The 22858-nt window shown below is 35.3% G+C and overlaps 1 protein-coding gene across 1 annotated transcript in view; it reads right to left on the bottom strand.

The window, feature by feature from the left end:
* Nucleotides 1–6003: 6003 nt before the first annotated feature.
* The window catches only part of LOC137405683 (zinc finger matrin-type protein 2-like), a 30703-nt gene continuing 13848 nt past the window's right edge, over nt 6004–22858 (bottom strand). Inside the window, exons 3-6 of the mRNA XM_068092025.1 lie at nt 20872–20942; nt 18630–18703; nt 12284–12429; nt 6004–6780 (exon numbers count right to left, since the gene is read on the bottom strand). Coding sequence (XP_067948126.1) covers nt 6631–6780; nt 12284–12429; nt 18630–18703; nt 20872–20942 — 441 coding nt within the window. The 3' untranslated portion in view covers nt 6004–6630. The remainder of the gene's footprint in view (nt 6781–12283; nt 12430–18629; nt 18704–20871; nt 20943–22858) is intronic.

The raw sequence follows: 22858 nt of genomic DNA, 5'->3' as shown, positions 1-22858 counted from the left end.
GGCCCCGCCTACAACTGATTGGCCCCCGCTTACAAAGCAATGTTTTACACCAGAGTAGTCAAACAACTCTAAGAGATTATGAAAATCATAAAAAACTAGTACATTCGACAGTTCCGTGCACCACAAGAGATTGTTCCCAGGAATCAGCATGTGCATTAGTGACTCTTTCTCTACCAAATCTACCCTATATATAGGGAAAATATTTGAATATTTTCCCTATATCTATATATATTTTTTTCAAAGTATGTTCGTATGTATGCGTGGCGTTCTGGCTATAGCTATTAAAATCGTGGAGTGAAGAATCCATACCGAGGAAGATTTGATCTCAGACCCTACCATTTGCCAGTCCGATGCCCTACCCAATGGGCCACAGAGATTGACTTGTTCACATGCAGATATAAGTCGCTATATGGGATCACATACCCAACGTCTTTGCATACCATGGAGGGTGATTGCTTAAGTGATTGTCATTAGTTGTCTTACTAAAAATTTCTATTGGCAACGTGCCAGGCTAATAGCAAGTGGCAGACAACTCTCATTACTTCTAAGCTGATTTTTAATACCCGGGCAACACTGGGTAGCACAGCTAGTATATATATATATATATATATATATATATATATATATATATATATATACTAGCTGATTTTGGACAAACGAACACCGCTCTTATTATAGTATAATGCCCTAATAGTTATTAGGTTAATTCCCGACATTGCATGAGTAATAAAAAGTTTTGTGCAAAAAATTTACTTTTACTCAACATATACCACATTTACTATTCTAACTTTTAAATGAAGGTGTCTGTTTATTTCTGTTTGCTGTCTTTATTTTTGTGTACTGTGCTATTTCGGTTTATTGTGTTTATTTCTGTTTAATTCATATCGTACCAACTGCAATGCCTACTACATATCTATACTGATTGCAATAGTTTTGTTGGCTATTTGAGTTTAAGTATTTTTCTTTGCTTATGGGCATACAATTTTCTCCTGGTATGACTTCACACATTTTTCTTCTGGTACGGCTCTACTGCATAATGCTAGCTGCAGCGAATATTAATGTGAAGCATGAAAGATTGGCATGTGTTCCAAGTATGTACCCAATTTATTCCATGGTATAGCAAGTTGGGCAGTGTAGTGTATTGATTAAATGAATGTCTGCAGAACTAAAGGTTGTGAGTTCAAATCCAGTTTGAAGCAAAATTCTCATGCTTAAAACTTTGCCAGCTATAGCTGGACAGACAGATGGACAAACAAACATTGAGATTCATATATATATATATAGATTATGTGTAAATGGGTCAAGATTGAATACACATGCTAAATGATAGCTTTGGTATCGTTCTGACGACTCCAAATACAGCACTTGTTTCCTCATATAGTAAACACATGTATGAGATGTCATTGTCGAAGTAAAATTGACCTACAGTTCTTACCTTTCTCCAAAACTAAGTAGTGTGTGCAGCTTTTGACATCCTCTCTGGTTTGAAGAAATTCGGTTGACGTTTTCGCATAAAAGAACGTTGTTTCAGAAATAGAGAAGCCAAGCTACAGCTTAGTGCAACGCTCTGGATCATCGTCCCGGTGTTTATGCAAGTAGCTTGGTGGGTGCTGGCGTGTTAGACACAAGATTATGGAAAAGAATAGCCTATGCCATGTAATCAAATGCATATATGTATGTTGCTTTATGTATACTGGAGAAATATTATATGTGCTGGACCAATATTTACATTAGCCCATTACATCTCTTTAATGTAAGGAAGCACCTAGCGGTCGCAATGCAACTAAATATTTCACTAGTAACTAGGTTGTAACTCGGCCCAGATGGGAGCTTCTATTGGCCAAAGCTTAAACCAAAACTTCCATTTTTGTATAGAGCTCCTGTGATGTAGTGGTAGTGCTCATGGCTGTGAACTGTTAGGTCTGTGCTTTAGCTTCGCTACAGAATGTCACGAAAAGAATCAGGTTTTATAGACAAAATTACACGATTGAAGTGATAAAAATGAAAATTATATCAATATAGAGTTGAGACATGAAGTTTTCATTTTATGTACTTTTTTGTCCTTGTAGACCTACTCAGTCCAGAGATATAATACATGTAGTTTGAATAAGATACTTTCTTGGAGTGCTCGGATTCAAGCAGAGGTGCGATAATGGCATCTATAGTTGCACATCAGCAAATAGCTCGACAAAATACAGACGTGTAACGCTGCAACTTGATTGCAGCATCCATACCAATAACGAGGGAAACAGGTAATAGCGCCGCTTGTAACATCATTTTATGATGTGATGTCTTCTGAGCATTTTTACCACAATCAAGTTTTGTTGATTTTAATCTTGAACCATCCTGGCAGTCAGATTACTTCATACATAAAAAAAACAATAGCAAATGATAAAAAACACTGATACTTTTTGATAAAACTTATGAAAATTTTATATAAGTCTATTTTTAAATGATTTATGTGCAAAGGGAGATGATGTTTACAAAAACCTGACAAAATAATTAGACACCACTTCTGCAGCTTTGTAAGAAAACTTTTGAAATATTTAATAAACATAATTTAAGATTATGACATAAGACACTTTTAGGTAAGACTAAAACTAAGATTTTCTAGTTTCTTAAAAATCTTTGTTTCAAATGTTTTGTGTTTTTGCAATCAAAAGGTACTTTTAAAATAATACAGAGAGTTGACTTCTACTCGCTTGTTAAGTACATGCTTGCTTGTTTTGCATGCTTTGCAGCAATGAGAACTTTAAAGCTAAACAAGTTCAAAGACACACATTTTATAATAAATACGCACATCAGTAGAACATGAAAGAAACTGCTCAATAGTTTTCAAGAGGTCTACAAATTAACATTTTGCACCCAGTAGCAACAGTAGCAACATCAGCAACAGTAGCAACAGTAGCAACAGTAGCAACAGTAGCAACAGTAGCAACAGTAGCAACAGTAGCAACAGTAGCAACAGTAGCAACCGTAGCAACAGTAGCAACAGTAGCAACATCAGCAACGGTAGCAACGGTAGCAAAATCAGCAACAGTAGCAACAGTAGCAACCCATAAAATTGCTTTAAATCTGCAAACTCTATTCATAAAATGTCCTGTCTTTTAAGCTAGCATTTAAATTTTTGTGTTTTTGTTTGTAATCACACCAGTAGGTTTATATTGACGGTGTCGGAATGTTGCTCCAAGAATGTGCTCATACTTTATATATCACATACTTCGGAAGCATATCTAAATGCTAAAGAGCGCAGTAAACTAAAATTGTATTTTTTAGATTATTAATACACCAAAATTTTGCTTGATTCTAGTGTGATGATGCAACAGTAAGACACAAAATCTTGTACACAAATTTTGTACACAAACTTTTGTACACAAAAGTTTGTGTACAAAACAACAATTCTAAAGTTTTTTCTTGTTTTAAAATAATAAATTTAAGAATTCTAGGTAAGAAGTTTTAGTTAAAGTACACTAGCTGCCATAGTTATTCTCACCGCTTGCGGCAAGTCAGCATCTTGTTTCAAGATTAGCATAAAAGAAGCTAATAAAAGAAGTGCAGTGTAAACAGGCATACAATGAGGCTATAGAGGGCACCTGCGGCATGTGCCTAGTGGCTAGCTGGTGTTTCTATACTCATCCTATTTATACTGTAACGTACTAAGCGGATTCCTCTAGTTAGCTGCCCGAGAGTGATGCTTGTGGACATCTACTATTTGATGATATGCTGATTATAATTGATCGACTAATTACTAGGAGTGCGCGATTCTCGGTCAAGTCATCAACAAATTACTGTTTAGCGCAAAAAAATTACTTCAGCTGTAGCCTGTAAATGATCATTCCCTAACTCCCACTCCATTATTACTTGAGCTGTGAATACTTCTAAGGGTTGAATGACCAGGTCAAGGCTATTAATGGCAGAATTTTTAATCTAACTTTCGACAAAGCCGCAGACTGTGAGAAGGGATGTCCATGTTTCAGCCTTTTGCAGACAAAAGTGATACAATTATGTATATAGAGTCGTAGGATCGCCATTGACAATTACCCACCTTTTTGTTCATTGTCAGTTGTTAGGCATTTCGAAAGGCTGCATAAACGATGTCCAGAACTTACACTTGTTATTATCCTTGCATATATATGACAAACATCATTTTCTATCTTGTGACACCAACATGTTACATCCGCCTTGATATGTCCGTTCATTTGTTCGTTCGTATGTGCCTTCGCTTACATCTCCCAGACTATTAGATTACCAACTTGCAAAACACGTTTGTTCAACCTACTCAATAGTTCCTGATCTTTGTCTTCATTTTTTACGTCTGGCGAAAACATCATTTTGTTGATGATTACCAATGTATGTACGAATGTACATATGTAAGTACATATGTACATACATATGTATGTACATACATATGTACATATGTAAATACATAAATATACATATGGACATGCATATGTACATACATATGTATGTATGCATGTTCATACGTATGTACATACATATGTATGTACGCATCTACATTCGTACATGCATACATATGTACGTACATATATACATACGTACAAACAAATGTATGTACATATGTTTGTACATACATATGTACAACATACGCATGTGCATACTTACATATGTATGTACATACAAGTATACACATGTATGTATGCATGTACATACTCCCGTATGTACATGCATACATACATATGTACATACATGTGTACGTACGTACACATGTACATACGCACATGCAAAATGCAGGACAAATGCTATCAGATTACAATCAAGCAGACATTTATTTGAATATCCATTGCAACTTTTTAGGAAAGACTTTGAACATGACTTGTCCAAATATAACTATATTTAAATTTGGAGTTGAGATCATCCAAACTTTTGAATCTGACCTCGAATATCCAAAAATTCAGCATCTTTACTAATTAATCCCATTTTCTTATTGTGTGTCTGCCTCTCAGTTCATGTAAGTGCTGCGCATCCCCATATTGCAGGCCGATTCCATCCATACTTCACACGAATATTCCTGGCCTACTGCCAGCTCACTAAAAATATTTTACCTTAAAACTCCATCTAGTTCTTCAGAACCAGCCTCTTAGACACCTACCTGCTGGCTACCTGATAGAATATAATAAAGATCCTGGGCATCGCCGGGCTTCCTGCAAGTCTAACATAAGAAAGTGTATCAAAATATAAAACTCTAGCTGATGACAGAAATGTCGAAAATCAAGAATCAGCGTGAGCATTCCTTGGTAATAGGCTGCTGATAGCATGGTGGTATTGCTGCTGCTTGGGAAACCTTTCAAAATTATGTTATAAATAGAGAAAAATGTAAAATAAAATCTGTCAGAATTTTATGCGGAGAAGTTAAGTAAATGTTAGCAACTGTAATCGGTAAACTTTATATTCCTTTATTTCATAGGTCTTTGACCAAGTTTTGTTCCACCAAATGCGATTTTATTGATATAATTATAAAGCTACTGAAAGTAATTATGACATCGGTCTCAGGGTCTATAAATCCACCCCCACCTTATTGAAATAATGGTCATAAACAAGCTATTTATTCCAACATCTCAAATTTTATGCAATGAATATTCTGTATTTCACCAGTGTAATCTTAATGCTGTGAGGATACAGGCTCACAGCATTTCTACTCTTCAGTTCCAGCTAGCTGAACCGAATGGACTACCACCGAAGAGGCTTGACTAAACAACTTGTCAACTCGAGTTGTCCTTTCCTACCAGGGCTTACAACATTGATGGCTTTATTTCAATTGCTGTGTGTCAAACTCCTTACCAGAAGAAATTTCTCCAGTAAATATAAGGAATACACGGCATGTATCTCTTTCCTCTTCTGAAGCATTAACCTAATAGCCAAGCAAACAGCTTATAAAATATAGAAACTTGATACAGCGAATTATATGAGCTCAGAATACACCAGCATCCCTTCTTATCTCCAGTGTATCGTATAATGCAATATCAATATTTATACTGCAACATATCACCCCATCGTATGGTGACTATATTTGGAATGGAGGGATAAGACAGACCTATATGAGGTACACAGATTAACACCACTTTCCAAATCGCACTCAGTTGGAGCTAGCCTCGAAAGTTAACACAATGCGAAAACATAAAAGTAATAATTTCAATTAAAATTATGAAAGGAACTTATTTTACAGAGAAGATTCTTGTATGCCAAAGTTTGTAATAAGATAAGATAATTGAATGCCAAGGTTTTCAGAAATATATAAATCACAATGAGTCTGTTGTGTTAGGTTGAAACTGTAGCAATATACGAGTTTATACAAGTCTACAATTACTCGTTTACAGTTTACAAGTTTACAGTTTACTCGTATACAAGCTTAATTCGAAACCAGTGTCAGAATATATGACAGCGATAAAAAATGATGCTGGTCAGCAGGTGCCCCTCTTATAAGGCTTCATACATGAATATAGGTAACTAAGGAAAATATACAAATAAGAGCGTGTCTGTACATTGCTCAGTTGCAACAAGACAACACAAAACAGTATAGTTGCTTATTGGAGATGATCGACAGCGCCATTCTATTCGCTGACGTGAGCTTGACTCAGACCATACTATGGCGTTGGGTAGTGGCCTGCTTATTCAGTTGTTTTTCGAGCTTCCGCCAAAACCGCTGAAGCCCATCAAGGCCGCCATTTCAGGGTCCATACCGCCGTCTTCCCCTGAGATGGAAGAGTGCTGTCTCTTTTTCTCTTTCCTCTTTTCTCTTCTGTAAGCCTTCTGTTTCTCTTCCTAAAAGAAGATAGACAAATCACAACATAAATATACTTCATGATGTGCAGTCATCAATGGCTACTAACATTTGTAAGACTTTCCCCACTTTGATCAGCATCTCAAAGCTTTCAAACGCATTAAAATAAACTTTGCTAATCATTTAAGACTGCCTAGTTGGACAAACTCTTGCATATCTAACAAAACTTCAACAGCTTCATTCATTTTATATTTAAAGACCTGATAGTTTTTGAGCTACACGTATTTTAACTGTCATCTACAAATCTGCCACTGGCATGAAAACAAACGAAGGATATTTCGAGTCACTCGCATTTTAAACAATGTCTTTTCCCCTCACTACCGCAGAAGATGAAGAGAATACAAACATCATGGAAATTCTACGACTTCCTAGAGATTCTAAACAAACAAAAGCTCAAAAGGTGAGCAATTAAATTCACCAAGACAACTTTAAAGACAACTCTTTGCTCAATGCTAATATAATATACACCACATGGGTAAGATTTTTTATTATGAGAATCTTGCGTAAAATTTGGTGAATTTTCAAAGGTTTTTGCATTCTCAAATTTTAGTTTGTCATAATACAACATATTATCAAAAAAAAGCTTGAAAAAACTGTTAAATCGCAGCCTATTGAACCTTGATATATTGACAAACTTGTGACGTCTCATCGGGATGCAAATGCATGCGCCAAAAATACAACATGATAGTCATAAGGCACTAATGAACTTGATAGCACAGCTTAGCGTGACACTGTGTTAACCGACTTGCAAAAATATACTAGATTGTTTTGACGTTTTAAATACATAATCTATCTTAGCTTGTCTCTACTCCTCTGTCATATTGTAACAGTAATTACGACACAACTGACTGTTTTCAGCCTTTGCTTTGTTTGTTTTTTTTTTTTGCGAAACTTTGCCTTTTTTCAATTTAGGTGGCATTTTTCTTAAAGACCTATTTGAAATGGCATATATTAGTAGCACCAGTAGAGTATTATACCGGGTGGCCTGCATAGCTATCACAATACTTTATTCCTAAACTGTTCTAAGTAAAACATTAGCGGTTAGTTGATGTATAGAAATTAACACCATATTCATTATTAAATTAAAAGATATTTAATTCCAATGAAATTGTATCAATATACAGATGCTGCAGCCAATAAAGCTATCTAATTTAATTCATTTTATTCAAAATTTAAATTTTACCAATTCCACCAACTAAAAATTAGCAACTCTTCTTGTGACTGGTTAAACTGCTAATAACTAACATTTGAAACACTAATAACATATATTTTATAGAATATGAACAGTAAATATTTACTATAAGCAGATGTAATCTGAGCCCAAGTTATATTTTAAAATTTAATGTGGTGTTGTATTATTAATATTAACTAATAATATATCTAGTATTAATAGTATTATTTCATATTTATAATTACCATAATAATAGCTATTTAGATAGTAAAATGGTAACTGTAATTTAAAATCAAATAAGCAATAAATATAATGTAACACATTATATGTTAAAAATAAAAAATCTTTTTAAATTAGAACTTTTTAGATTTTTAGATTTAAAAATACCATTCAATTTCATGTAAAATAAAAACACTATAATTTAGAAATAATATAATATTTATAATCATATTGTTAAAAACAAAATTAATTAGTGTTTTTTGTTTGCTTTATCATTATTTACTATCTTACTAGTTACTATCTATCGACGATCGTTATTTAGAAGAAAATACCAAGTGACAAGAGTATTTCGGAAGATCATTAACCTAATCATACGACAAGCACATAGTTTACAGTATATTATATAAGATATCGATGTAAAAAAATACTACTGGTCTAGGTATTTGTTTACAGCACAAATCGCTAACGGAGATGTAGTTATACGCACACTAAAAAGTAACGACTGTGACGGTGTCCATGCTCATACCTACCCTCAGTAGTGTTACTATATTTAAAAAGGCGTGATGCTAGTCATTGTTATGGAAACCAACAGGGAGCATTTTACAAATATCTCTGTTACAATTATCAGCATTTTCCATTTTGCGAATAAAGTATTTTTCCATTGTTGAAGTAGGAGACCATCATCAATTTAAATTAGCGCTGATAACGCAATAATCATAGTTGAATTAGAGTATCACATTCATGATGTAAAATTTTTTGCAACTCTGGTGTTTCAAGACCAATTATTATTTTTAAAATATATATTTCTATTTTACTAAATTTGTCTGGATGGAGTGGTGAGGTAATTATAATAATTTTTACAAGCGAGCCTATTATTATAGCGGCAATGTTAATGACCAGCATGACACTGTTTTGCAGGTGTTAATAACGGTAATATTGGTGCGCGAAAGAATTTGAAATTTTTATTTTCTCTTTATTCCGAGAACAACAACGATTAACCTGAATCATACTTCTGACCATTGTGACCTTAATAACCAACAAAACAATTATTTCAATTTTATTTTTTAATTAATATTTCTTATATCATACAGTTTATGATAAAAAAAATGGTTGAGATTATGAAAATATAGAACTTTGTATGGAAATTACACATTACAGTACATTTTTAGTCAAATCTTAATAGGAGTTTTCGAAATCTAGCGATTCTCATAATAAAAATTCTTACCCATATACGATATACAACCTATATAAATCTCAATGTTTGTCTGTCTGTCATTGGTCTGTCCTTCATACTGTAATTGAACTCGCTACATTCAAATCGTCCGTCTACTAGCAAGTGCACGTAACCACAAGACTAATCCATACTTATCACCTCCATCGCTCTTATTATATACTGTAGTGCCTTTTCGCGACCGCACACGCTAAACTATTAATTAATACAGTGCGCCCTCGGGTTACGATGCCCCTAATATAAGATACTTTTCGTCTTACAATATGAAAAACGATGGTTGTTTTGACTAAATTTTTTTCCAGTGAGGCTACGACGATAAGAACAAATATTTTTCTACTTTTTACCACCATATCTTCTATACCAACAAAAATTTCTCTCAAAATTGAATTTGGCAGTCGGTATATTGAAGCAATGAAATAACAAAAATGCCGATGTGCTAGTCGCCAGAATCCCTCCCACAACGCCTGAAAGAGATATACGATGCTCGCTAGCTCAGTTTAGCGTCATTCGTTGTAAGGTATAGTAAAAATGAATTTGAAAACAGATGAGTAATAAACTTTTAGCCTGTGGCAAAGTTTAGTAAAATATGTACATAAGCTTAGCTACATACTGCGTGTAGTACATGGTAATGTTACATTTAATTGCAGATCATAACCACTAAATAAACTAAAGTTACTGTAGGTAACTATAGCTACTAACGTTAATGTATTGTTTTGTTACTAATTTTAATATGTACAGTAAATATATCAAAATGCGATGATTTTTACTATGGAGTGTTTGCATTAGATAATTACTTTGGGTGTCTATATCACTCTATTCAATATTTACGCCTTGGGATGCCAACACTGAAACGAATTAAAATCCTATAATTGTATGCCAAATAATTTTTTATCGGAATCGTAGCAAAAATACTTTATTTAGCCATTACTTGCTAATTATTTCACATTTACATTGAAACACCTTTACAGTTGTTTTACTTTTTCTCTTAATTAATTTCAACAAAATACTTGTTTCATGATATAAAATTTAAAAGTTACAGTTGTTTGATAAAGTTTGAAAACCTTTACAGTAGTTTTATTCTTTTTCTTAAGTTATTTAAACTGCACAAAACACTTTGCTCATGAGGTTATAAAGTGAGAATGGCAAATGTTGTTATGTGTTAGATAAAAATAAATTTTCGATGCAAAGACTTTTTTACTACCCTCGCACCGCCAGGCATTTAACTAGTATATATACTAGTTAAATATATATACTAGTATATATATACAAATTTGATCGGTTGTCTGTCCAGTTACAGCAATGAAGTTTTAGTAATGAAAAATCCGCCACGCAGAGGATTCGATCTCAGAACCTCCAGCTCTGGAGATTGGAGTTTTCCCATTGGACTTGAACTGAGCATACATATCAATAATAGTGAAGATATTCATTACGCCGGTTAAAATATGCATAACAACGTTGTGTCACATGGAACAATTACTAGATGGCCTCACGAGATGAATGCCCAGCACTCCACGAGTAATAAAAACAGCTTATAAACAGTTACAGGTGGTGTAAAGGTAGTGTAGTTTATATGTAATGTAATGTTTATACACTGTTTTTATTACCTGTGCAATGCAGAACATTCATACTAAATATAACGATATCCGCCTGTCAGAAGTCACGTCAACAGCGTTAGGAATAAAATTGCCTCGTGCAGGAAATGAACTCGGATACTCCAATATACAGTTCAGCACGCCAACTATTACACTACTGAATTACTTTATAACATCAGTATGTAAACGGAAAAAAAAACATTTATCTGCATGCATTGCATCATGCTTTGAGCAAATAAAGAAATTGTTAGCAATCCATCTTGAGCGTAGTTTCGATTTGCGAAATTTTTTATTTTTTATCACAATTGATTATTTTTTAACCAATTTTAGATCTATGGACTTTGGGTGGTTGTTATTGAACAATAGTACTCCTGAGAATTATTATTCACATTTTATCAGCAAAAATAATGCCCTAAAATGTAATAATATTGATAAATTGTCTGACTCAAATATGCTCACAATCTTTTCGAAAATGACCAAAGAAGAGAGTTTAATGTCATTGTGTAACATATTTGTGATACTTTTATGGCATCAGCTAATGTAAAATTTCATGATAATTAATTTGGTATGAAAATACTTTCTATAGACCGTGTGGTTCAAAAGTCATGATTATTGATACGCGTTCCTGACAAATATTAGGTGTTATCAAGTTAAAGAGAGAGAAAACCGAGAGAGAGAGAAAGAGCGAAAAAACTGAGATCACTTCGCATGGGAATCGAACCCGTGACATCCGATTGAGCTGTAACGATAAACTGGAGAATTCTCCATATACTGATTACTCATGACTCTCTCATAGTGCTCGAAACTGGCAAGGGTACTAAATAAGAGGCTTGTCTGTCTGTCTGTTTGAACCACGGCAAGAAATTAGGAAAAACATTACATCACCCAGGATTTGAACTCCCGACTCTGAGCATGGTAGACTGACACTCTAACAACTGCACTACTCGAGCATCTGTTGACACTGTGGAATATCTGTACGTATAGTTACTACACCTGATGATCTTTCACAGCACATTAAACCGCCAGAGTGCTAGTGAGTACTAATAAAAAACAGGAATTAATAAGACAAATGACAAAAATGAAAAAGATAGTCTGCAGACACGAAAAAGTTTGCATAAGCAGGAAGTTTAAACAGGATCAGATAGATTTGTGGAAAATGATAGAGATATGTACAGGGCCGAGTGCAGGAACAAGTGTAATATTTAGGTATACACAAGAATCTAAGTCTGATTAGAGAGGGAAGGAACTGAGTCTAATCTTTAGAGAAATACCTCTTCTTGTAGCTCCTTCATCCGCTCTCCAAAATCATATTCTTTCTTCTTCTCCTCCTGCTTTCTTTTGTTCATATCAAACCTTGCCTTGACCTGGTCTAATGACGACCTTTCAACCTTCATAGACATGCCAAGGTTCCTTTGATCTAAAATCGCATCAAGTTTTTCATGGAGTTTAATTTATCTAACAACACACTGTGGTTAAGTTTATTCTGTTTATGCGTTACACAATTGTTAACATACGTTAGAATGGATCAACTCTGAGAAAACAATGCCGTTCCTCTAATAGCTCTATGGAACTCAACATGTACTTCAGACTGACAAGGTATTGGTATGTTAAATCTATGAAAATTCCTCAGGACCAAGTTAAATCTATGAATATATAAAGCTATTCTTACATCAGCTCTAAGAATGTATCATCCTACATGTATTCCTAAATTAACTCTATTGATATATATGTTCATCTGTGGTCATCTCTATAGATTCATCAAGTTACAATTGCACCAATTCCATCTACCGTATGATGCTAATTTTTGAGCAAAACAATTTTTGTTCATAGAAGGTTTTCAAAGTAGAAAATGGATTTTCCAACCACTACAGAGCTACAAAATAGCAAGCAGTGTAAGGGTGAGACGGGGTGGGTTGGGATATGCCCTGTGCATACGGAAGCTGATAATATGATATTACATGCTGTCACTTTGTTTCTAAGGGATGAACTATGCTACGATACTTTGCGATACCAACTGTCATGTATTCATATAACTGTCAAAGTGATAGTTAATATGAAATCCTCTTCTCCATATAAACTAAATGACTGACGGCATCTAGGTATAATGGCGCTGCACTAGTACAAGTCAATCTTACTACAAACATTTAAACATATATGTGGTGTGGTAGGTATATCCGAGTAAAACAGCTATAAAATTATTGTTTTACAACTATAGAAAGATGAATATTAAAATTAAGAAATATCTCAATATTAGACCACTTTTTCAACTGGTTAGAGAAATGATTTTTAGCGCGAGCAATCCCTCAAAGAACGACTATGATGTCCGCTTGTGCAAACAAGGGCTCTGTAATCTTGGCTGGACAAGTCTGAGTTCAATAGCAGGACAATCGTGATGAGTGGAGACATGACATATTGCGGAGAGTAATTTAAAGTTGGATGTCATTCCTGTCACCACCAATTGGGGTTGTTTGCAGGTCGGGGGGGGGAGGGGGGGGGCTCTACACCACTAGGCCCTGGCTGCTTTCTAATAACTTATATAACCTACTGTTAAGGTGCAACTTACAATAAAACCTCTAATTGATCGCCACCTCTATTTATGAATATAGAAAAATATGCGCCGTGGCGTTCAATTGGAGGTTTTACGGTATTTGCTGTTCAGTTTAGGATCAATGAAGAAACAAGTGCCGACAGTAAGTTTTATACAGAACTCAAATGCAGAATAATAATTAGTTCTTACCTTTGTTTTATTTCATTGAAAAGAGAACCTAACATTGAGAAATAGAAGAAAAAGAAGGCACAATGAGGACCCACATGAGCAGTAGCATAGCTAGTCATGGCCTTGGGCTTAGGTTAGCAGTTTCTCAATTTATTCAGATAAAAGAAATATCTTAAAACTATTGGAGTGATTCAAGGAGGTGTTGCTTGAGACTTGATTTCAAGTGGTTAAATATGCTTATTTGTCAGGTTAGCTGACAACAGTGTTTCATACTGCCAACGCATGAAACATGATCGCCGATGACCAGATGTAGAGGAAGGTGGAAATGGTAGGGCCATCAAGGAATAACCTGAGTTATGCGTAATCAATGGATTAGAGTCTTCAAGTATGGAAGGCTAAGAGAGAAATTCAAAATTTGTAAAATGTATGAATCGGTGAAATTCTAGATTTTTCAAATAAAGAAACTGATAGAAATGCTGCTCATTTGTAATAGATGATGCGAAAAGATATCTTTGGTATTACGGCAACTTTGTTTAGACGTATTTTGGGTGCATTGAATAAACCTACACCAGTTATATCCGCAGTAGGGTGTTCATGCTAGTACATATTCACAGAACCTAAATCAGTTATACCAGAAATAAAACGGTCTAGTTAGTAGTGTATAGCCCTGGGAAATGGGCAACCAGAGTCAAGAGTGTATAGCATAGAAGGGTAAACCAAAGTCAGGTGGTATAGCCCTGGGGGATAAAACAAAGTCAGGAGTGTATAACCATGCGGGTAGTGGGCTAGAGTCCGGAGGGTATATAGCCCTGGGGTGTGGTAGGCCGCAGTCAGTAGTGTATAGCCCTGGCAGTTGTAAGTTAGAGTCGGGAGTGTTTGGCCTTAGGTCCTAGAAGATGGAAGGCCAGAGTCAAAAGTGTATAGCCCTGGGGAATTGTAGGCTAGAGGGGCAGTAAGAATTCGTTCTAAGGAAAACAACAGAGCCTGTGGGCTTAGAACTTACGTCATATTGATGCTCCCCTGTCTTGTATAAACCCTAATCACTAAACTAACTCTTATAGCGGTGGAGTGGTTTGGATAAACTAGACAGCAGCTTATAACCTGGCAGATTATGACTAGTAAGAACAGGCTTATGCCCTTAATAGACTGCTGAGTTGTTTTTCTAGGATTAGGTCAAGTGGCCAAAGTACTGGTCAGTATGTAGTGAGAGAGCAAGTGTATGAGAGATCAAGCGTGGGTAAGTATTTGGTGATACAAGATCTGATGCTACTATAGCGTGAGGTTTACCACCATATGTAGCTTGACCAGATGAATGGTGAGGTCTACCACCGTGGCCAAAATCAATTAGGTAACAAGTTACCTAATTGAAAAGGAGGCAGGAAAATTTTATAGCCAACTGGCAAAACCATTACGTCCAAATTCATCAACAAGTGTGACCCCGCCAATATAAATGGAAGCAAATGGAACTACTAAAACAGTTTTCTCTCGACCTAAAAGAGATATTACAGAAGATGGACGAAGAGTGCATCGCTAGAATAAATACACTGTATATAGAAAAACATGAGATAATGCTTATCTTTACTTTTGTTTCTGTTTAAATATAATTAGAAATCTAATTGATTTTACAAATCATTTCTAAGATATGTACAAATTAATTGTTTATTGCTTAAAAAAATGTTTGAGATGTGTTCTATCTATGAGGAATGAACAATCCAGAAGTATATTTCACACTATCGTACTAACGGGAGGTAAATCTCACTCTATAGTACTAACGGGAGATATACTTCACACTATAGTGTGATTGACCTCACTTTATAGTAGCACTCAAGATTTATAATAACTTGAAAGTAAACTTGCAAAATATTTTTAACTTTTAACTAGTGATGTCATTTTAGTGACGTATTTTTCTTCAACTCATTTAAGCCGCGATCCAGTTCTATTGGTTTTGATATTGAAACATCCAGGCAATTAGGTCACATCAGATATCAAAAACAATCGCAAATGATGAAAGTTTGTTGATACTTTTTGATAAAATTTACTAAAATGTTGTGTAAGTTAATCTTTAACAAGGAAGCAGGCAGCTACGAAGGACATACGCCAGTCGTAACATTTCGGAATGTCTGCATGCTTTTGTAGGCTTCAATTAAAAGAAATAAGATTTTTAAATAACAAGAAAGGGGAAATAAAAGACATCAGACTGATCCTTTAAAACCCTAAAAAACGAAACTAAATGTCACCAATAAACCCACCAAAACAATTCCACTGTCGCAATATTCAAATACCATTTCCAAAAAATAACCCTAGCCCCCACATTTAACCGGCTGTTAACAGATTAGAGGTGAACATACATATATTCACATATATATGACCAGGCCGCAAAACCTTCCTTTGTTGTGATGACATTTTAGTGGGCACAGGAACTGAGGATGCCTTTCCTAGTTACGATACACAGCCGATGGGTACACACCTGAATCACACACGCTCGTCTTACACACGCCCGTCTTACATACACCTGCAGTATACACACCTGCACCGCACACCCACACCAGTTTGTGTCTGAGCATCGGAGAGAAATACCACTCATTAATAGAGCCAATAACGGACTGCGCGGGCCCTTGACCAATCAGTGTCATCTAGCTGCCAAGCTAATTCCACCCAGCAGCATAAGAGAGCGGGTAAATAAACATCCATGGTTCTTATGGACTGGAATTAGAATAGATGGTATCCTAACAATAATGCTCATGTACTAGCCTATTAATTCCCTGAAGCATTTATACTCAGCTCTACAAATGTCTAACAACTAACAAAATAGAGATAGCCCACAGCTCGAGTGCATTTCAGAATATTTAGCTAACAGTTAGGTGACCGGGGAAGGGGGGGGACACATCTATATCACAACTAATTTCCATTGCTATTCACAAAACAACAAACAAAGAATTTGCTCATCTTTTGTTGTAACTCCTATTTGGGGAGAGCAGACAACTCTGTATGTCGAATTACTCTGGTGTGTCACAAGTGCAAATGTTCTAAGACTCGTTCTGCTCAAGTCTTCATTAACCGGTCATACAATTCTCATTCATTAAGAACTCATTAATGTATAGGTAGAGATTGTTTCTATAGCAAAAAGGGGTAATTTAAGGGCCGATTAGATTTTTGAAGTTTTAAAAAGCCAGACAAGTGGTGAGAAGTGTTTATCTAGGCCATTTTTTCAAATGGGTACTAGAAGTATCAACCGAGGATAGAATTTAAAATTCTAAGTTAATATAGAAAGGCCATGACCATCATAACTAGAGTAATTCCAAAGCATAGAGACTCTTTGTTGAGTTCTTGCACCACATGAACAGCGCCGTGCTTTATTGCTGGACGACAAAGTGACATACATCTACGCACCGTAACGATATAACTTATATTAGTAAATATGCTACATCAACTGATACGATATGATTTCATATTATAACTCTACACCAACAAAAATAACTTGAAATAATTTGTATACTTTATCAATATGCAGGTAATACGATGAAGGTTTTTAGTTGATCGCAGCGTGTGCTTGTAACAGCTGTGCAGCTGAGTAAGTTACTATCCAATCGCAAAGGGAGTAAGAAGGTTATTATCCAATCAAAAAAAACTATTCAATACCATTCGATCTCAGTCATTGAAGAGGGTTGCTATCAACTCAGGGCATAAATAAGAAAATCCACAAATTTTCTTGCGTTCTATTACTATTGATCACTCCAAAATACAGTTCCAGCAAATTGTGGCGACATGAAAAACCCACAGTTGAGCGCCACAATAAAACTGCCAAAACACACCCACTCTACTCATCAATGAATGCTAGGATGTTTGCATAGCAATTAGCGTGTCAGAAGTAAGGAGTGGCTGCGAGTATAATCACAGGCTATTAAGACTATCGAAAAGCTGATGAGATTATGAAGAAGTGAAGGTATTATAGGCAAATATTATGTTTATTAATAGAGCTACGAATGGGGATTGATGAATGAAACGCTTAACCAGACTCTGTTTACATAGACATTAAATCGGTGAGCATTCCCCTTTTATTGCTGATGAGGTTCCTGCAGACCAGCATCTTGACACACACCTCCTGCATCCAACTCAGCCATCTGAAGTACTTTAGGAACAAGTGCCTCCTAAAGCCACTAATATAACGAACCATCTACTTGATACCCGACACAACAGACCACCAACAGTTACTTGACACAACAGACCACCAACAGTTACTCGACACAACAGACCATCAGCAGTTACTTGACACAACACACCACCAACAGTTACTCGACACAACAGAACACTAACAGTTACTTGACACAACAGACCACCAACAGTTACTTGACACAGCAGACCACCAACAATTACTCGACACAACAGACCACCAACAGCTACTTGACACAACAGACCATCAACAGTTACTTGACACAACAGACCACCAACTACTATTACTTGACACAACAGACCACCAACTGCTACCTATCATCACACACCGCCAATTATTAATTAAAATAACAAATCAGCAATGATGATATATCTACCTTAGGAGACTGTTACTATCTATAACAGATTATAACGCTATCCAACATAACAGTATTAACAGCTAACCAATATAACAGACTAACTACCACCAACCGTTACAGACCACCAAAGTTCTGCTACAAACTAAAGCAGCTCAACAACTGCTGCACACTAGAGAATTTTAATGACTCATCACCAGACGAGCCAGCCACCAACTGCAATCCGTTAAACGAAAACTAAAAAGAGAAAAGCGGGCTGTAGAGTGCAGCGTACTTACCAAAATTGGATAATTGCCTAACATGAAGTACTAAAGACACATCAGATAACGAACTCGGGTTTAACTGGTGATATGTCATGCAGAATTGCAAACTTACGTTTCTTTCCATTAATGTGATCAAGATAGTTGATGGAGTCCTTGACGACACAATCGCAGACATTGCAGTAGTAACTAGAATGAAAAAAGGACAAAACAGGGTAAAATCCACCCAAGTTTATTAATTTGGTCTAAAGGATCAAATCATGGTTTTACAAACTTTAGAACATTATAGTATTCCTTTCGATCTCGCACTGAATCACTACTCAACATGAGCATTCCTACTCGTAGCAGTGACAGACAGACTGATCTGCAGTAAATTAGGACAGACGGAACAATTTAAGAATAAAATTCTCATATTTAATTCTGGCTTTTGAAAAAAACCAAACTTCGACATGCTATTTCAGAATTTCCGGAGCTCTAAACCCCAAGTCAACGCCTGCACATCTCCCAACAGTCTTTATTGCAATAAGAGCAGAGTCTGTCCATGTGAAACACAGTTGGAGGTTGAGAAAACGATTGCTTAGTAAAGGATTGAAACTTGCAACTTTCAGCATGGTAGACACTCTGACAATTGTGCCATCAACTGCCTCCTAACATTCCAGAATAATTGTGCAAATAGGTATTACATCGGAGAATCTCCCACATCACATTGAACCGCCATAATATTCGTAACAACAAAATAAAAAAAACAAGTATTTCATTGATTAGGAAGAAATGGAATTACCGTACTTTTCGGACTATTAGCCGCTACTTTTTTCTGACGATTTGAGCCATGCGGCTTATATAAGTGTGTGGCTTTTCTGTGGCTTTTTTCTCACCGCTAGGGTGCATTAACCATAATCTATGGTTAGTGCGCTTTTAGCGGTGCAAGAAAATACGAAACAATGCCAAACGATACTGTTCCATTAGGCACTAGGTTAAAAAGCGTTGGTTAATACGAAACAGTGCTGTTAGACACTGTTCCGTTTTAAACAGCAAAGTTGCTGACGTGTTAAAAAGAGCCGTCCTGAGTTCTGCGGCCTATACAAAGGTGCGGCTTATGTATTGTTTTATTATCGTTTTTTGGAAAATAAAGCAGATGCGGCTTATATAGGGGTGCGGTTTATAGTCCGAAAAGTACGGTATATTGTAGTTCTACCAGTAAACATAAATCATCTATAGATTGTAACAATACTTGTTCGGAAATGATTAATCAACACAAAAGTTTGACATAAATATAGCTCTTAAAATACAAGTTGAGAGCATAGAAACAATATAATTAAAGAGTTATATCTATAAACAGACAACTTGATAATAGCTTTTTTTCAATCTACATGTTTGGATGTGTGACTGAACGTCGGTTTTTCCTTCTCACTTGTATTTACTTTATAAGGAATTGTCCCCATGTATAGGTTTTGAACAACTGACACCCAATATCACACGCACAATGTAAATACAGTAATGATATGAGTACATATACTCATGTTACTACAGCTGTTGGTTATTATCAATAAATACCACAATTTCTTTCTGCAAACCAGTACGGCATCTACTAATGAAGCCAAAAAGCAAGAAAAATGCCTGATAATGTAACTGAAATAGTTTGTGTGACTCGCCTTCAAACAAGATCATTTATGTACATCAGCAGCTAGCTGTAGCTATATACCGAGAGAAAAAATATATCAAACCGAGGAAACTGATTGCGATTTTGAATGGTAAAATTTTCAACATCAATATTAACATGTATACAACCATTAATCATCGCATCTTGTGATGAAAAACTACTTAGTAATAATACAAAATATCGGAGGTAGTGGCTGTATTTAGTATAATTTCTAATATATTTAATAATGTGATAAATACAGAACATCTAATCCGACAGCCATTTTATTAGTGCAGCTTACAGCGAATCCAGGGTGAGCAACACAATGTGGGAAAACTTATTAATCATTCTTGAAAAAACTTAGCAAACTATATTTAGAAAAATCCAAGGGCAGTTAAGTAAATGAACCGTGAACAATTATTCACTATACTAAAGTAATGTGAAATTAAGAATTGTGCCCTCATGTCAAACTGTTATTAAAAAGGGCAGGCAACCACTAATACCACACATTTATTTTTCATCTTTGTTTGTCAAACTTACATACATGACTGCCTGTCCAAACCTAGCATTAAAAAATAAATACGTTCGAGTGTTCAGTTAATAGAGTCTTCAATAGGCATAGCATGAACACTCAAAAATTTAAATAGCAAATCTTCAACTCAAACCTCAAATAGCCCAGAAACCAAAACGACCAAACAGTCGGAGAAGCAACACTTACCCCCCTTGATTAGAGGCAGGTGTTGTCTTTGTTATAACCTGAGACTTTCCTAGCTTTCCTTCCAGGTCAACCTAAAGTACAGTAAAAAGAATGATGTACAGAGTGACCTATATGCATCCTAAACCTGCCACAAACAACCACCGATTGTCAGCAGCCCAGTAGTTACCATAATAGTCAAGCGCTCTGTCTACTAGGAAAGCATAACTCCTGGTAGACAGTCAAAAACCCTTATAAAAAGTGACCAGCTCTGAAAATGATGCTCAAAAGCTCATAAGCAGTCAGAACACCACTAAAATTCTGTCTTACCACATAATCTCTGCTACCTCTTGTATAACGCAGGAGAGAAGTGATAGGAACACCACTATATTTTAATCCGGAGTAATCTTCTCATAGTTAACTCGTAATCATTTTGGATTGTGCACGGACAATAGGACAGGTCAATGAAAAATGCAGCTACTGCCAGTAGAGCTATTTAATCGACTATCTACTTGGCTAACTGAAAATATTTATGCTATGGGTAATTTGTACTATTTAATGGGTAATTTGTACTATTAAATGGGTAATTTGTACTATTTAATGGGTAATGTGTACCATTTAATGGGCAATTTGTACTATTTAATGGGTACTTTGTACTATTTAATGGGTAATTTGTACTATTTAAAGGGTAATTTGTACTATTTAATGGGTAATTTGTACTATTTAATGGGTAATTTGTACTATTTAATGGGTAATTTGTACTATTTAAAGGGTTTGTACGAATTTATTAAAAACCTAATAGACAGGCTTTGACAAGCAAATTCAATCTGTTCTCACATTTGCTTTGTATGTGGGAACAAATATTCTTCCAAGTATATGGTATTCACATGTATAAAGCTCACATTATCATTGTGTGCTTATCCGTTAGTCTGCGTATATATGCGTTGCAATATTTTTTGATCGATTTCATCCAAAGTCGCCACACCCATTCTTCGGGCCTTCTACCAGGTTGCTAAAAACATTTGCTTTCAAACAGGACCAACCTTTTAAACATAAACCCGCAGGCTATCTGATTGAAAATGATAACCCGATCACCGATAACTGGTTTGAGTTAATTATTCTTCAGAGATCAGAAGCTTATCGGTGCAAATTTCAGACAATTACATATCGGTGATATTAAAACATGATGAACTACATGAGACTATTGTAGAAACTATCTCAAAAAACTCAAATATATAGAAGAAAATAAAGAAGTAATTGAGACAAAAAAGGGGGTGATATAAATACAGAGCTAGTCTAATTTTGACTATGAATTTTCAATTACCATGACTTGTTCATATTTTTGTTTTTATATTCAAAATGTTTTATATTTTATCTTTGATTGCCAGCCTCTACATTTTCACTAATTTCTAACATCATTTTTGCCACATCCACTTTCCACCTCATAACCTAATAATACCAACCTGAATATCTAGATGTCTTTAGAAATATTTTTTAAAAGATTAATGCGAAGACGTTGAGGCATGTTTTCGACTACTTGCTGTTTTAATTTTAGTAAAATAATTCCTACATTTTTCCTAGTTTCCTAAAAATCCATAATTTTACAGCTCCAAAGGAAAGTATTATATACTGATAATATTATTGGAACACAGACTACACAGTAAAATGAACATATGTGCTGATTATGTACTGATTTATAAAACTATGGTGTTTTGAGAAACTTGAGATACCTTAGACTGGAACTTCATTCGTATGTTAAAACATACATGCGTCCAAATTTTACGTTGCATGTCATAACATTTGTATCTTGAAACAATTGCAAGTCGAGGTTTGACTGAATTTGTAGAGTAAGTTACCCTACTACCGATATGACCGTAGGTTTTACACATCATAATGGAGCATAAGTCATACGCTGCCTCCCTTCAATATTGGCTTTAACTACTATTGCTATTTTCCAAGGTCAGTAAAGATTATCATTGTCCAATTTCAATCTTGTTTTTAGTAAACCAAC

The sequence above is a fragment of the Watersipora subatra genome, chromosome 10 (assembly GCF_963576615.1).
Source record: "Watersipora subatra chromosome 10, tzWatSuba1.1, whole genome shotgun sequence".
Taxonomy (NCBI): domain Eukaryota; kingdom Metazoa; phylum Bryozoa; class Gymnolaemata; order Cheilostomatida; family Watersiporidae; genus Watersipora; species Watersipora subatra.
This window is presented reverse-complemented; position numbering and strand designations above follow the sequence as displayed.